The sequence below is a fragment of the Capsicum annuum genome, chromosome 12 (assembly GCF_002878395.1).
Source record: "Capsicum annuum cultivar UCD-10X-F1 chromosome 12, UCD10Xv1.1, whole genome shotgun sequence".
In the NCBI taxonomy this organism is placed as follows: domain Eukaryota; kingdom Viridiplantae; phylum Streptophyta; class Magnoliopsida; order Solanales; family Solanaceae; genus Capsicum; species Capsicum annuum.
Genome location: NC_061122.1, coordinates 228,521,734 through 228,535,671, shown reverse-complemented (window position 1 = coordinate 228,535,671; position 13,938 = coordinate 228,521,734). Strand labels below are relative to the sequence as shown.

The window sequence follows — 13,938 nt, the reverse complement described above, 5'->3', positions numbered from 1 at the left end:
ATTTTATTTATGAGATTATCATTACATTGAATATGTTATTATTTATAAGAGAATTTATTAACGAATAACGACTAATATGTAAATGATATACAAAGGACAGTAGCGAATTTAGAATTCATATACCGTATATATAGGTGCTAAGGAGGAAACATACAAGTTAAAATATGTATTTAATAGAATCTACGTTGGATTTTAGTGCAATATAAATGAAAAATGGAGGAAAGAAATATGGAGGGAAAGTAAAAATGTGTGTACATGTGGGAGAAAAGAATATGTTTGTACTTAAATATAGAAGCACTCCTTCATATGGATAGTGAGGCAAAAAGAAGACAAGCTTCGCTTCGTCATTGTCGCTCAGTCTGCTTCGACTTCAATCAAATGATCGAGAGAGTATCTTTTGGGATAAAATTCATTTGAAATTTGAGAGTTAATGATCAGAAATCATATATGAAATTACTTTATTTGCGAACGCAGACGAGCATATGCGGATGCGTGTCATAAAACACCTCGAAGGAACGCGACCCTTTGAGGCACTGTTGAAAAACAGAAATGTGACCTGCGGGTGCACTTGGCAATCTGCGGATGCAAATGCCAGCACATGTCAGTCCGCAGGTCATCGCTGATATTTTTTTTTTGAGTAACATGCGGCCGCATGGGGCCATGGGCCGCACATGGGTCCGCATTTGGGGTTGTCATTTAAAAAAAGTTGCAACTTTTCACGAATCATTGCCTGATCTTTTCAGAAGCAACACTTTTTGGCTATAAATACCTAAGCGTTTGTTTATTCTCTTTTTTCAGAAAATAATTTGAACTTCTTTATTGTTTTGAAGTTGTTCTTGAACATAATGTTAAAATTCATATTGTAAATACAAATTTTATACCAAAAAACAACAACCTATATATATTATATGTACTTGCTTTTCCCACACTGCACGATTTCTTCACGCACTTAGTACGCACACTTATTTTAAAGTAACACAAATTGCCACCACACTACTAAGGAGGTGTGTGGTGAGACAAATGATCGATCGATTGAGATTTTTTCATTATTAATCAACGCTTTTAAGCTCGAGCAAATTTGATTTATCGATGCGAGGAGAAGAATCATAGGTCGTGAATCTTTTCTTTCCGTTGTTGCCAGCGCTTTTTTGAACTTAGCAAGAATATTTTATTACAAAGACCAGACAAAGCTCGAAGGCAACTATCTGAACAGGGGCGGAGCTACGTGGACACCCGGGGGTTCATCCGAAACCCTTTCATCAAAAAATTACAACATATATATATATATATATATAAAGCTTTTTTTCTATGTGTATATATATTAAATTGACCCTCCTTAACACAAGCAAAAAACTTGATTTAGTAGCAAATGGGGTGCAAACTTTCACGCTGAGGGCCTCACGGTCTTGAGTTCGAGACCCATTCACGATAGGTTTTTAATTTATTTTTTTTTTGCGTCCTGCGTATAAATTCGCTTGATAAAAATTCTGGCTCTACCACTGTATCTGAATAGAAAGGATGAAACATACATGACATGAATGGCCGCCATTCCTCCATCAATATTTACTAAATATTTTAGGTTTAAGTTCTTAAAATAAAAAAAATCTGATAAGGAATGCTTAGACCTTACACGAATAAACTTTAATTAATCGAACTAGTAAATTTCAAATACAACTGATTATTCTAATAGAATAGTGAATAGGCAATTAAAAAAAAACTAATGAATACGATATGATAAATTAAAGTAGAGAAAGCGCATGACTACTCCTTACTTATGTACAATTGTTACAAGTGTTGAAGAAACAGCATGCATGAATTTGCATGGCCAACTTGAATTGCGTGATAATATAAACACAATAAATACATTGAATTTTGTTTTTATTGAATTGACATTTATAAAAACATTAATGATCTATACCATTCCTTCACCTAACTCTGATGTTATGGTTGAGTTTTAATGCCAAACTTTTATATTATGCCTCGGCAATGCAATGGGCGGATGAAGATGGTTAGTATCGGGTTCATATGAATTCAGTATTTTTAGCGTATAATATAAATTAATATATAATAATTTAAAATTATAATGAAGAATAGATATGAATTAGTAACTTTAAAAACAAATTAAGTCAAACACTAAAATTCTGCATTTGACACCTTCGACTCAAATATATTATTACTCTGTCTTGTAGTAATTAATAATTTTGATTTTAAGAAACTGCCATTCATTTGACTATCATTTATCTAACTTTAAATATCATATTTAACTAATACTTGACAAATTAGAATAAAAGGGTAAATTTCAACAGCGTGCACAATTTTTCTAGTCTGTTGACTTACTTTTTTTTAAGTAAGTTTTCAAGGGAATGACACATTTTAAAATATAAAAATAATTTACTTTACACTTCATATTTCAGCTTTAATGAGATACTTTTAAAACAAAACAAATGCTATAGTAAAATATGTTTCAGGCCATAAACTTCAAAAGAATTTCTAGTCACACAAATGTTATGATACATTTAATAAGATCGATTGCAAGTTTTCAAGTCTTCAATTCATTTTTAAATTTCAATTCAAACTATGTTAGAGAAATTGTAACAAATAGCATAATCTGATCAACAAATATATCAAATACTTTGAAGTTTGAAACAAATTCAGTTTGCCAAACCAACTAATATTTGAACCGAGGAAAAGTACTACATTTATTGCATTTTACCTTAATTACTCAATTGTCCCTCTAATTTTACCTTTAAATAGACCTCTTGTCACCCTTTCTTCCATACCACAATCCACCATCCTTAGTCTATTTTTGTTTGTGTGTAAGAGATAGAGAAATAGAGAGTGAAAAAAAAAAAAACTCAACAACATAAATTTTAGAGTGAACAAAATGGCAAGTTGGTACATAATGTTCATGTTTGCACTAGTACTAGTGCATGTCACAGCAAGAAATATTCCTGAGGTGCAAACTCATGATGAGGGTAAAAATGTGAACACTGAGATTGTAAGTAGTACTAGTACTGCACCAACACCAAGCAATGTTGGACTTAATGACAAGAAAAATTTCATCACATTTGGTGGCATAGGTGGTTGTACTGGAATTGGTGGCTATGGTGGTGTTTTGCCAACTCTTGGTGGTGTCGGTGGTGGCGCTGGTGGTGCTGGTGGCGGTCTTGGTGGTGCCGGATTTAAAGGGATCGGCGGCATTGGCGGTGTTGGTGGTGGAATTGGTGGTTATAAAGGTGTGGGAGTTATTATTCCTTGAAGTGTTACTAGTGTTAGTTAATATTTATTTTGCTATTGCATGCATGTCCTAGTTCTTGTATGTTGTTTCAAGTGTCTAGTTTTTATATTTGATGTTTTTAAAGTGTTAGTAGTATTATTCCTAGACAACTATGTTATCTAGTATTGTTCCAACCTAAGTCATTGTAATAATAAGGACATAGTGATATAGTTTGTTTAGGTTGTATTGTTTATGTTTAGTTCATGCTCCCAAGTCATTGGGATTGTTATTAGTTTAATTAACTTGTTTCTAATGTAGTTTGAACTTTTTTTGTCCAAGAATTTACTCCTCATAATCTTTATTAGCATGCATGTTTTTAAAGTTTGGTCATGCTTTTGTATAATTGATGATATAAAAAATATTTATACGATAAGGTCACTATCGATGAGGTACGTATATACGTACACGAAAATTTCTATGATTTATCAATTATTAATATCATAAGAATACTGTTTCTTTTGCTATAATAGATTAAGCTATACTAACAGTGTAAAAAATCTTTACACTGTGTTGTACGATATGATTTATCCATCTTGATGTAGGAACATAACCTAAAAATGTGAAAGATAAATTACAAGTAATGAGTCACATATGATATATATAAATATTGTATGAGATTTTATTAATATAACATATTATTGTACAAGTACTTCCTCTTAGGATAAGAAAATGGGTATTTACAATTTTACATAGTAGTAACTTTTCCCATTCCATCCCCATTAGAGATCACTATTAAACAGTGCTTATTGCCTATGTTGCTCAGACTCTTCAAAAATGTCTGCGGGTCTATATCAAATTCTCCAAAAATAGTGTACATTTTGGAAAATCCGACATGAATGCGACATCGAGAGTGAAAAATCTGCACAACTTAGCTTAGTACTATTACTTCAATATTACCTATAATACACCTTTAATCCACACACACAAATTATACTTACAATTGTAAATTTAATTTGTTCACAACTTCACCTCCTTTTCACCACCTCAGCTTTGCTGGAAAATACTTTTCAATTAGAGACATGTAATAAGGCTTGACCTCTTCCACATTAACATAAACTTTGCTTTTGCTATATAAATCATATTTATTAAAAATATGAAGCCACTTCAAATTGTCTTCATCTTCTTCATTCATCAAATGTTTATAAGCTCCATTTTTATGCAATGGATAAAATGAATGATACCTTATAATAAAAAGTCCAGCTGATGGCAATGTTGTACCATTCTCTTTAGCAACCATGTACATATAGTCATCATGACCAAATGACATCATAACATTTTCTAGTCCACAATTTTCAGAATATACACCATATTTTGTGTTGTAAATTGGGTTGTTAAAATCTTGATTTTCTTGAAAGTATTTGTGGTGGATAATTGATTCATCAAATGCACATCCCACAGGGAATGTGTCACCAACAACAGCCCATTGAGGTAGACCACCAAACTTAGGTAAAGTAATTATTTTACCTAAGTCATGAATTAAAGCTGTTAAATGAAGCCAATCTTCATTAGGATAATTTTTTCTAATTGCCTCAGCACTTTGTAATAAATGTTGGATTTGTGGTTCATCTAAATCAGGATCACTTTCATCAACAACATCATTTAGTAATTCACAACATTCCCATATGCTCATTTCTGCCTTGTCCAATTTTGCATAATCTTGTCTTATTTTCTTGACAAACTCATAGGTTTGATTTATGTGTTGTGTTTTATAGAACTTTTCTACCCCTTTTTGCCTTTCATTTTCTACGTTGTTGTAGTCCCTAAAATTATGGCCAAATGCATTGGTTTGAGGTACCATGAATTGGTCATGGATTTTTTGTACCTCTACTTGCATAGTCATTTTTTGTGATTAAAAATAAAAATAAAAAGTAGAGGAAACTAACAAATAGAACTACAACAAGGACAACAAATCTCAAATTTGAGAATTAAAAGTAATTAAAGCAAAGCAAAGAGGGATAATCAAGAAGCAAAGAAGGTGATTAAAATTTTTTTGTTTAATTAATATCAAGAAAAGAAGGGAAGTTATGTGTTGGGATATTTAGATAAAAAGAAAAAAGGTTTAAGTATTTATAAGTTCTAGAAATTAAAGTCCTTCCTCAAAAATCTCATACTAGATAATGTTTTCACCTCCCATTTTATGGTTATAATTCTATCTTTTTTATATATGTTTATTATTATCCACTTCACAAACGTTTGGATAATAGATTACATTAGAGGATAAGAACAGAAGATAGTTTGGGGTTTGGGGTTTGGAGATGTAGATTGCCCATGCAAATCGGTGTTCAGTTTGTACTATTTATCCTAATCTAATCAAATAATATTTTAACAAATCCCTAATATTTTTAGTCACTTAATGAGTTCTCAATAAATTACTTATACATATTAAATAAACTTTTATTAAACCTAGAGTTAATTACATGGACAAAAAACTCCATTACTATTCTTGAAATATCACAGCAACAAATGTCATTTCTCACTTAATTCCCTTCTTGATTTATCCTTTAATTCTTTTCCTTTATTTTCCACTATCACATTCTTTATAACACTCACAATTTCATCTACTTTCACTTTTCCATTTTCTTTTTCTTTCTACTTCTAAACCAACACCAAGTTCCATCATATATCTTGAAGCTACATATATTGATCAACTAGCATTGGCATAGCTATTGATGGTACACCAAAATGTAAACTTTATTATGGTATAGAATTTGATCCACAATATATAGAAATCCACATATACTAATATGAGTTAGTATTTTTGCTTGTGGTGCCCATTTGGTCACAATACTTGGTCTCAGTACACTTTCAATTGTTGATCAAAATAATGTCTTGTGGGATTTCAACCCCACCACTAGCAACAAAAATGTCATCAACAAATTTAGTCATGGATGCATTTTCCAAGCACATTTTTTCTAACTCTTAATGAGGTAGAAAAATCTCTGAGAATGAAAAATTTATCGATCCATCGAATGTATATAGATGAATGATATAGCTAGCTAACTGATGGAATATGTAACGATAAGGCTATTTTTGGTGCCCAATTTTGAAAAATGTCATATATGATCAAATTTGGATTGAGATTTTTGACTATGTTGGAAAAAATTGGACTTGCATTTTTTGTAACATTGCAAAGAGAATGGGAAAAAGATGTCTAGGTAGGCCTTTTGTTGTTTGATTTTCTTGAGGAATTTCATGGGTAAATGGCAAGTGAAGTTCTATGAATTGGATTTTTATGTTTGAATGACTATTTGAGAAGTAATTGGATTGAAACCAACATGGGTTGTGGTGTACTGGTGGGACTACACCCTTAATCCGAGGCCTTGGTACGAAGAAAATCCTGTTGGGAGCGCCACCCCCCAGAATGGGCCCTGCGCGATCCGAATTAGTCGGGACTCCAATGTGGGTACCGGACACCGAGTGAGAAAAAAAAAAGAGAAGTAAATGAATTTGCTTTGTTTGAGAAAATTAAATATGATTGGAGTTGAACAAAAACATATAGAAATTGCATTTGGATAGTCTTTGGGCTAATTCAAAAAGTGGGGTTGCATGACCATGGGCTAACCATGGCACCACGAATAATTGGAACTAATTTATCTTAATGTGTCTTTGTGGTTTAGTTGTTAAAGAAGATGCTTCGATTTAAAGGATTGGTTAATGATTTTAAAAATAGTTTCCCAAAAGCTTAAGATAAAATTTTATTTAAGTTTTTAGTTTTTGATATGTTTAAATTGGTAATGACCTATCTATCGAACAGGTAATCTTAGTAGCTTAGTTGATTGACGACTACCTAAATTTTTATCTTTTCGCAAGATTGTGAGGGTTTAATTCCCCACGCCTTGTAATTTCCTACCTCATCTCCCCTTTCCCAACCCCAGCTTTTTGAAAGGAAAACAAAAGACCCATCCATCAAACTCGTTAACTTTGATATGATAAAATATTTTCATGCACCCTATATTTACACCAAATCGAATATCATCCTAGATATAAATTCACACACATTGTTATACTAAATCATAATTAACTCTATATTATACCTTAATTTAGTCATATTAAATTAATATTTGATTTGATATGAATATCGAACACAAATAAATTTTACCACTGTAAGACTTTGACAATCACATGATAGAGGTACTATAGTTTCCCACTCTTGTTCTTTCCAATTTATACAACCACAGCAATTGGGAGAGAGTCAATAGATTCCTTTTCAACACCGATTCATTCTTTCAACATACCTCTTTAGTAACATATGGTCCCGGCTCCCAAGGGGGTGATTGAATTGGTTTGAGGGGACTTCCCATAGCGGATTGGAGGTCGCGGGTTCGATCCACTCCTGATGCCTTTTCAATCGAACTCGTCGCACGGGGTTTACCTAGTGCGGTTTATATCTACTGTGTAGTTTGCGAGCTATTGCACAGTGAGGGGCTTACATAGTGCTCACCACAGAGTTCTCTCCCGAAGGGCAGAGACTGTGGCAGAGGGTTTAGCGGCTGCGAATTTTCCTAGAGTTTCCAAAAAAAAAAAAAAAAACATATGGTTCCGTTGGACCATCAAGAAATGTGGTGGAATGCGTATTATTTTTGGCCGATAATTACGAAAATATGTAAAAATATGGTCAATGAAAAACATAAAACATGGTCTGATTGGTTCAGATTTTGTAAATACTAAACCAAATCATTTGCGTTGGACCATGGTCGCATAATGTACTAAATCCGGAACCAATCCGACCATGGTTTGATTTTTGTAACATATTTTTTTCGGCGATAGTTAAAAAAATTCTTTTTTTTTTTATTTACTTCTTCATATTTTAAAATCTCTTACTCAAAATTCTGACTTCACTTCACCACTGTTTAAGAGGTTTGTAAAATTAAATACTAATCAAGTAAAAACAGACAGAGAGAGTATAATTTAATTAAACACTAACTCTATTTTCTATATCATTTGTCACCAGCACTATAGAAATTTGTCTTGCCCCAGGCTGTATGATGCACGACTTTAAAGTTTAAATCAAATAATGCAACCAATATGCCTTAAATATTGGGAAATCATTTCACATAAAAAAGAAAAAAAATAATAAAGAAAAGAAAAGAAAAGAAAACGAGTGATTACCAGCAGAGCAGTCTATTAATTAACAAACAAAATATTTTTTTTTCCCAGCTTGAGGACAACTAAAAATTGAAAATTTCAAAGGGATGCTATATTTAATATAGCATGCCCTTTTACCACATTTTCCACTCCGGCAAAAAATAATTAGATTCGTTAACATATATATCTATATAAAAAAAAAATACATAATAATAATGTATAAAATAAATATATTATATATTATCATCAATATTTAAAAATTATATATTCATCGACTATTATTTTTGGTGTGGAAATACATGTTAGAGCATTACTGCTCGAGATCGCCATTAAATTGTAACACAAAACCCTAGCAATCATAGAGACGAGAAAAAAGAGGAAAAATATCCTTTTCATTCAACTGAAGGATCTAGAAGGACCTTTTTGTCCTTTTTATATTTATCAATACTAATGAAAATAAAAATATAATGTAAAAATAAAATGGGCCTCCGGGTCTTGTATATGCTATTGGGCCTGTGTATCTGGACCACCGTTAACACCCTCTCAAGCTGGAGGGTGTGTGCACTCCCACTTTGGGGAGTATATGATGATGAAGGGGTCCGCTGAGTGATTTAGTCATTATATCATCAAGTTGATCAGCAAAAGCAACATGACGGAGGGAAATAAGTTGTGCAACAAGGCAATCACAAACATAGTGGCAATCAATTTCAATATGCTTCGTTTGTTCATGGAAAACAAAATTTTTGGCAATGTGAAGTGCAGCCTGGCTATCACAGAAAATAGGAACAGGAGTAGAAATATGAAGACCTAAGTTAGCAAACAAACATAAGAGCCATACAATCTCAGCAACTACTTTTCATAAGGCGCAATACTCAGCCTCAACGGAAGAAAGAGCAATTGTAGGTTGCTTTTTGCTCTTCCAAGAAATGGGACATCCATCAAAAAACACATAATAACCAGTGACAGACCTCCTTGAAAGAGGGCATGCAGCCCAGTCAAAATCAGTAAATGTAGAAGAGAGAAATTGGGGGAAGCTAGGGAAAAAATGTCCTGATCTGGTGCATTAAGAAAATACCGGAGAACATGAATCCCAGCCTTCATATGGGCAACAAAAGGTGATTGTAAAAATTGACTCAAGTGTTGTACAGCAAAAGAGATATCCGACCTGGTATGCTGTAGAAAATTGAGTTTACCAAGTAACCTTCTGAACACAGAAGGCTCAGGTAAAGGCTCACCCATATCAGGAATCACTTCACAGTAGGTTCCAAAGGAGATGCATCAGGAGTGAATTGGGAGCAATGAAATTTTTCTAGTAAATCAGAAGTATATTTATGTTGATGCATAAGATAACCATCTTCATGAGAAATGATTTCCAGCCCCAAAAAGTAATGAACTAGACCTAAGTCTTTAATCTTGAATTGGTGATCAAGAAATGACCGTAGACTATTCATTTCAACAACGTTTGACCCAGCCAATAGAATATCATCAACATAAACCACAAAAACAACCAGAGAGTCACCAGAAGATTTAGTGAAAAGAGAATAATCATTTTTGCTAGCAATGTAGCCTCTAGATAACAAGGCTTCAGATAGTTTTGAAAACCACTGCCTGGATGCCTGTTTGAGGCCATATAAGGATTTTCTGAGCTTGCAAACCAAAGAAGTTGCACAAGAAGAAGAGGAAGAAACATCAAGGCCAGGGGGAATTTTCATGTATACATCTTCATGGATATTACCATGAAGAAAAGCATTGTTGACATCCACCTGAAAAACGGTCCAGTGATGCTTAGCAGAGAGAGATAAGAGACATTTAACAATGGTGAGTTTGACCATAGGAGAGAAAGTCTCATGATAATCAATGCCTTCCTTTTGAGTATCACCCCTAATAACAAGACTAGATCTATACCTCTCAACAGTACCATCAGACCTTTGCTTGATTTTGTATATTGCTTGATTTTGTATACCCATTTACAAGAAATAACCTTTTTATTAGGAGGAAGGGGAATAATATCCCAAGTATGGTTGTCCTCAAGAGCCTTAAATTTCTGTAGTATGACCTCTTGCCAAGCAGGGCTAGAAGCAGCCTATTGGTAAAATAAAGGCTCATGCATGTGTATGTCAGCACTAGACACCTTGGAATTAACTTGCAGAGGAGAAGGAATAATAGAGAAGCAGACATAGTCCTGAAGATAAGCAGGAGGATGAAAAGGTTTAGAATTTCTCTTACGAGGAGGGGGTGAATAAAGAGAGGAATGGATAATAGGAAGAGGAGTTGGAGGTGGAGCAGAAGGAGTGGGTTCAACATATGCAGGAGGTGTAGGAAAAGAAGATGGAGGAGAAGAAGTAGGATAAGGAAAAATGTGTTCATGGAATAGAACATCTCTAGAATAAAAAATGGAGTAATTTGAGAGATTGAGAAGTTTGTAACCTTAATTACCAAAAAGGGTAACCTAAGAATAAACTAGGAATGGATCTAGGTTTAAGTTTATCCCTAAGAGGTACAGGAATAGCTGCATAAGCAAGGCACCTAAAACTTCTCAAGTGATCATAGATGGAGGGAATCCATGAAGCATTTCAAAAAGGGAAATATTATTCAAAGAAACAGCAAGGAACCTATTGATCAAATATGTAGCAGTTAAGACACATTCACCCCAGTAGTTCAAAGATAGTTTTGATTGGAAAAGTAATGCTCTGAAAATCTCTAAAATATGTTGTGTTTTCTCTCCACAACCCTATTTTGTTGAGGAGTGTATGGAATAGTGGTCTGGTGGAGAATGCCATGATCAGTAAAGAACTTTTGCAGATCAGTGCAGTTAAAGCATTATCAGACCAGAAAATTTAAATAGTATGTTGATACTAAACTTGTACCATGGTCACAAATGCTTTTATGACAGAGGAAGCACTAGATTTTGATGACAGGAGATGTGTCCAGGTAATCCTAGTAAAATCATCCACCAGTGTGAGAAAATATCTGAAACCATTATAGGTTTAGGTGTGATAAGGACCCCAAACATCAATATGGACAGGTTGGAAAGAAATAGAAGAAGTGGAAGAACTAAGTTGGAAAAGTAATCTGTGCTGTCTAGCTTTAGGACATATATCACAAACAAGAGACTTTGGAAGAAATCTTCCCAGTAAAAAAAACAATAGATTTCTTTTTGTGGAAGGGAATGTGACCAAGCCTTTGATGCCAGAACAAGTCAGTTTTATTTATACTTTGTGGAAAAGAAGTAGAACTAGTAGAACTAGTAACACTACAAGATACATTTGGAAAGATAGAGTCAGGGGGAGAAAAATAGTACAACCCACGTGCAGCTTTATCAATTTCCAACTGCTTTTTCACAAAAGGACTCTGTAAAACACAGTTAGATTTGGTAAAAATAGCAGCACACTCAAGTTGAGAAAGAAGCTTACGTATGGAGATAAGGTTGAACTGAAAAGATGAGACTAAGAGTACATTGTGCAAAGTCATATCTGGTCTGAGACTTAGTGACCCAGTTGATATGACTTTGACCTTATATTCATTTGGAAGGCTAATTAACAGAGGTAAATCTAGAGGGACTATATAATGAAGAAGATTTTTGTGGGAAGTCATGTGATTTGTAGCTCCAGAGTCAAGTATCCAAGGATTGAGTCCTAGATTTGACACAACAGTAGCATGAAAAGCAGTAGACAGTACAGCAAGGTGATTGAACACACCTGTAAAATGAGCAAAATCCTCAGTTGGGTGGTGATGAAACCCATGATGTGGAGAAAAAGATTTACCATCAGATGTACTGTGTAACTGTTGAAGTCGATGATAGTGGTGAAATTGATCCTTGGTTAATTTATAGTCACCATCTTCAATCTTGGCATGAGAAGTAGAAGAATCAGCTGAGGAGTTGTCAGATTAAGCAAAAGACACAGACCTTCTGCCTTTTGTGAATTTAAAACAGTAGGATATCCATGGAGTTTATAACACTTGTCAATAAGATGTCCAGACTTCTTGCAACACTTGTAGAAAACAGGTAAAGGAGCTGAGGGACCAAAAGTAGGATTGGGAAGTTTTCTGCCATCAGGGTAATTTCTTCTAGCATCATATGACAGAGGTGAGGGAAGAGGTCTTTTAGAATCAAAATTAAATTTTTTATTGTACCCTCTTCCTACAGAAGTGTTCTAAAACACTGTATTGATGGAAGCTGAATCATTTAAGAACCCAGGGATAAGAGAGGATGTCTCATTCTGCTTCTCAATATGTTGTAACAGAGCATAAGAACTACTAAGGGAAGGTAGTATAGGCATCATCAGAAGGTTACTCTTACAGAGTGAATATTCATCATTTAAGCAACTAAGAAATTAGAACAACTTTTGTTGTTCCATGAACTTCCTTAAACCCCACAAGTACACTCAAGACCAACATAAGAAGTGCTCAATTCATCCCAGAGTGTATGCAACCTAGTGAAATAGGATGATATATTAGAAGATCCTTGCATAGTAGAATTGATTTCTTTCTGAATCTGAATGTACTTAGTACCATTTGATTGGCCAAACCGTTCATTTATATTAGACCAAATGTCTTTGGTAGAATCTAAACACATAACACTAGTTGCCAGTTCAGTAGACAAAGAATTCGTTAGCCATCCCATAACCATATGGTTACATCTCTCATAAAATTGAAAATAAGGAGAATTAGGAGTAGGTTTGGTCACAGTACCAGTAACTAGTCCTAATTTATTCTTAGCAGATAAAGCAGTTATCATGTTCTCATGCCAGACCACAAAACCAGTACCATTAAATAAAGGAGTCACCAAATGGGTACCAGGATTGTTGCAGGGATACAAGTATAATGGATGAGTCGGGGAGACAGTGAACTCATCGAAACCAGAAGAACTAGTCACATGTTCTGTAGATGTAGTCATGCTAACCAACTTTCAACAGAGAACCACCGTCAATGGGTCTAACCGCACTTAGTCTAGGAAAAGACCAGAAATTTACAACAAAACTAAGAGTGCACAGGCTCGATTTCAGAAAATTACACCAAATCTAAGAGCATACACACTAGATTGAGAAAATTACAGCAAATCTAAGAGTATACACACTAGATTTTCATCAAATATCGCAAAATGATACCAAAAATTGAGAAATCACGGTATATAAGTAGGATTCAAAAAAAAAATTGATCGATTACCACCCTTCTTCGCAACCTGAAGAAGTAAGGCCTTGTGTAAACCGATTTCGAAGACAAAAATGATAACGGCGACGAACTTTCACGTGAACAGAAAACCTTCCGAGGGTAGTATCGGAAGACAGAGGGACTCATAAGGATCACCAACCTGTCTCTGATACCATGTTAGAGCATTACTGTTTGAGATCACCATTAAAATGTAACACAAAACCCTAGCAATCATAGAGACGAGAAAAGAGAGAGAGAATATCTTTTTCATTCAACTGAAGGATCTAGAAGGACCTTTTTGTCCTTTTTATATTTATCAATACTAATGAAAATAAAAATACAATGTAAAAATAAAATGGGCCTTTGGTCTTGTATATGCTATTGGGCCTCTGTATCTGGGCCACCGTTAACAATACAATGTATAA

At 34.1% G+C, this 13,938-nt stretch overlaps 2 protein-coding genes across 2 annotated transcripts; one reads left to right on the top strand and one right to left on the bottom strand.

The window, feature by feature from the left end:
* The first annotated feature begins 2,761 nt into the window (after positions 1 to 2,761).
* LOC107849582 (glycine-rich cell wall structural protein 1.8) lies at positions 2,762 to 3,515 on the top strand. The gene has a single exon (XM_016694141.2). It carries the CDS (start codon positions 2,885 to 2,887, stop codon positions 3,257 to 3,259), a length of 375 nt encoding a protein of 124 aa, XP_016549627.1. The 5' UTR covers positions 2,762 to 2,884; the 3' UTR covers positions 3,260 to 3,515.
* A 357-nt stretch (positions 3,516 to 3,872) lies between these two features.
* LOC107849707 (inositol oxygenase 5-like) lies at positions 3,873 to 5,309 on the bottom strand. Its single transcript, XM_016694266.2, has one exon. It carries the CDS (start codon positions 5,115 to 5,117, stop codon positions 4,254 to 4,256), a length of 864 nt encoding a protein of 287 aa, XP_016549752.1. The 5' UTR covers positions 5,118 to 5,309; the 3' UTR covers positions 3,873 to 4,253.
* Positions 5,310 to 13,938: the final 8,629 nt, after the last annotated feature.

Coding starts and splice junctions, on each gene's coding strand:
- LOC107849582 (XM_016694141.2), top strand. CDS start 2,885: ATGGCAAGTTGGTACATAATGTTCATGTTTGCACTAGTACTAGTGCAT.
- LOC107849707 (XM_016694266.2), bottom strand. CDS start 5,117: ATGACTATGCAAGTAGAGGTACAAAAAATCCATGACCAATTCATGGTA.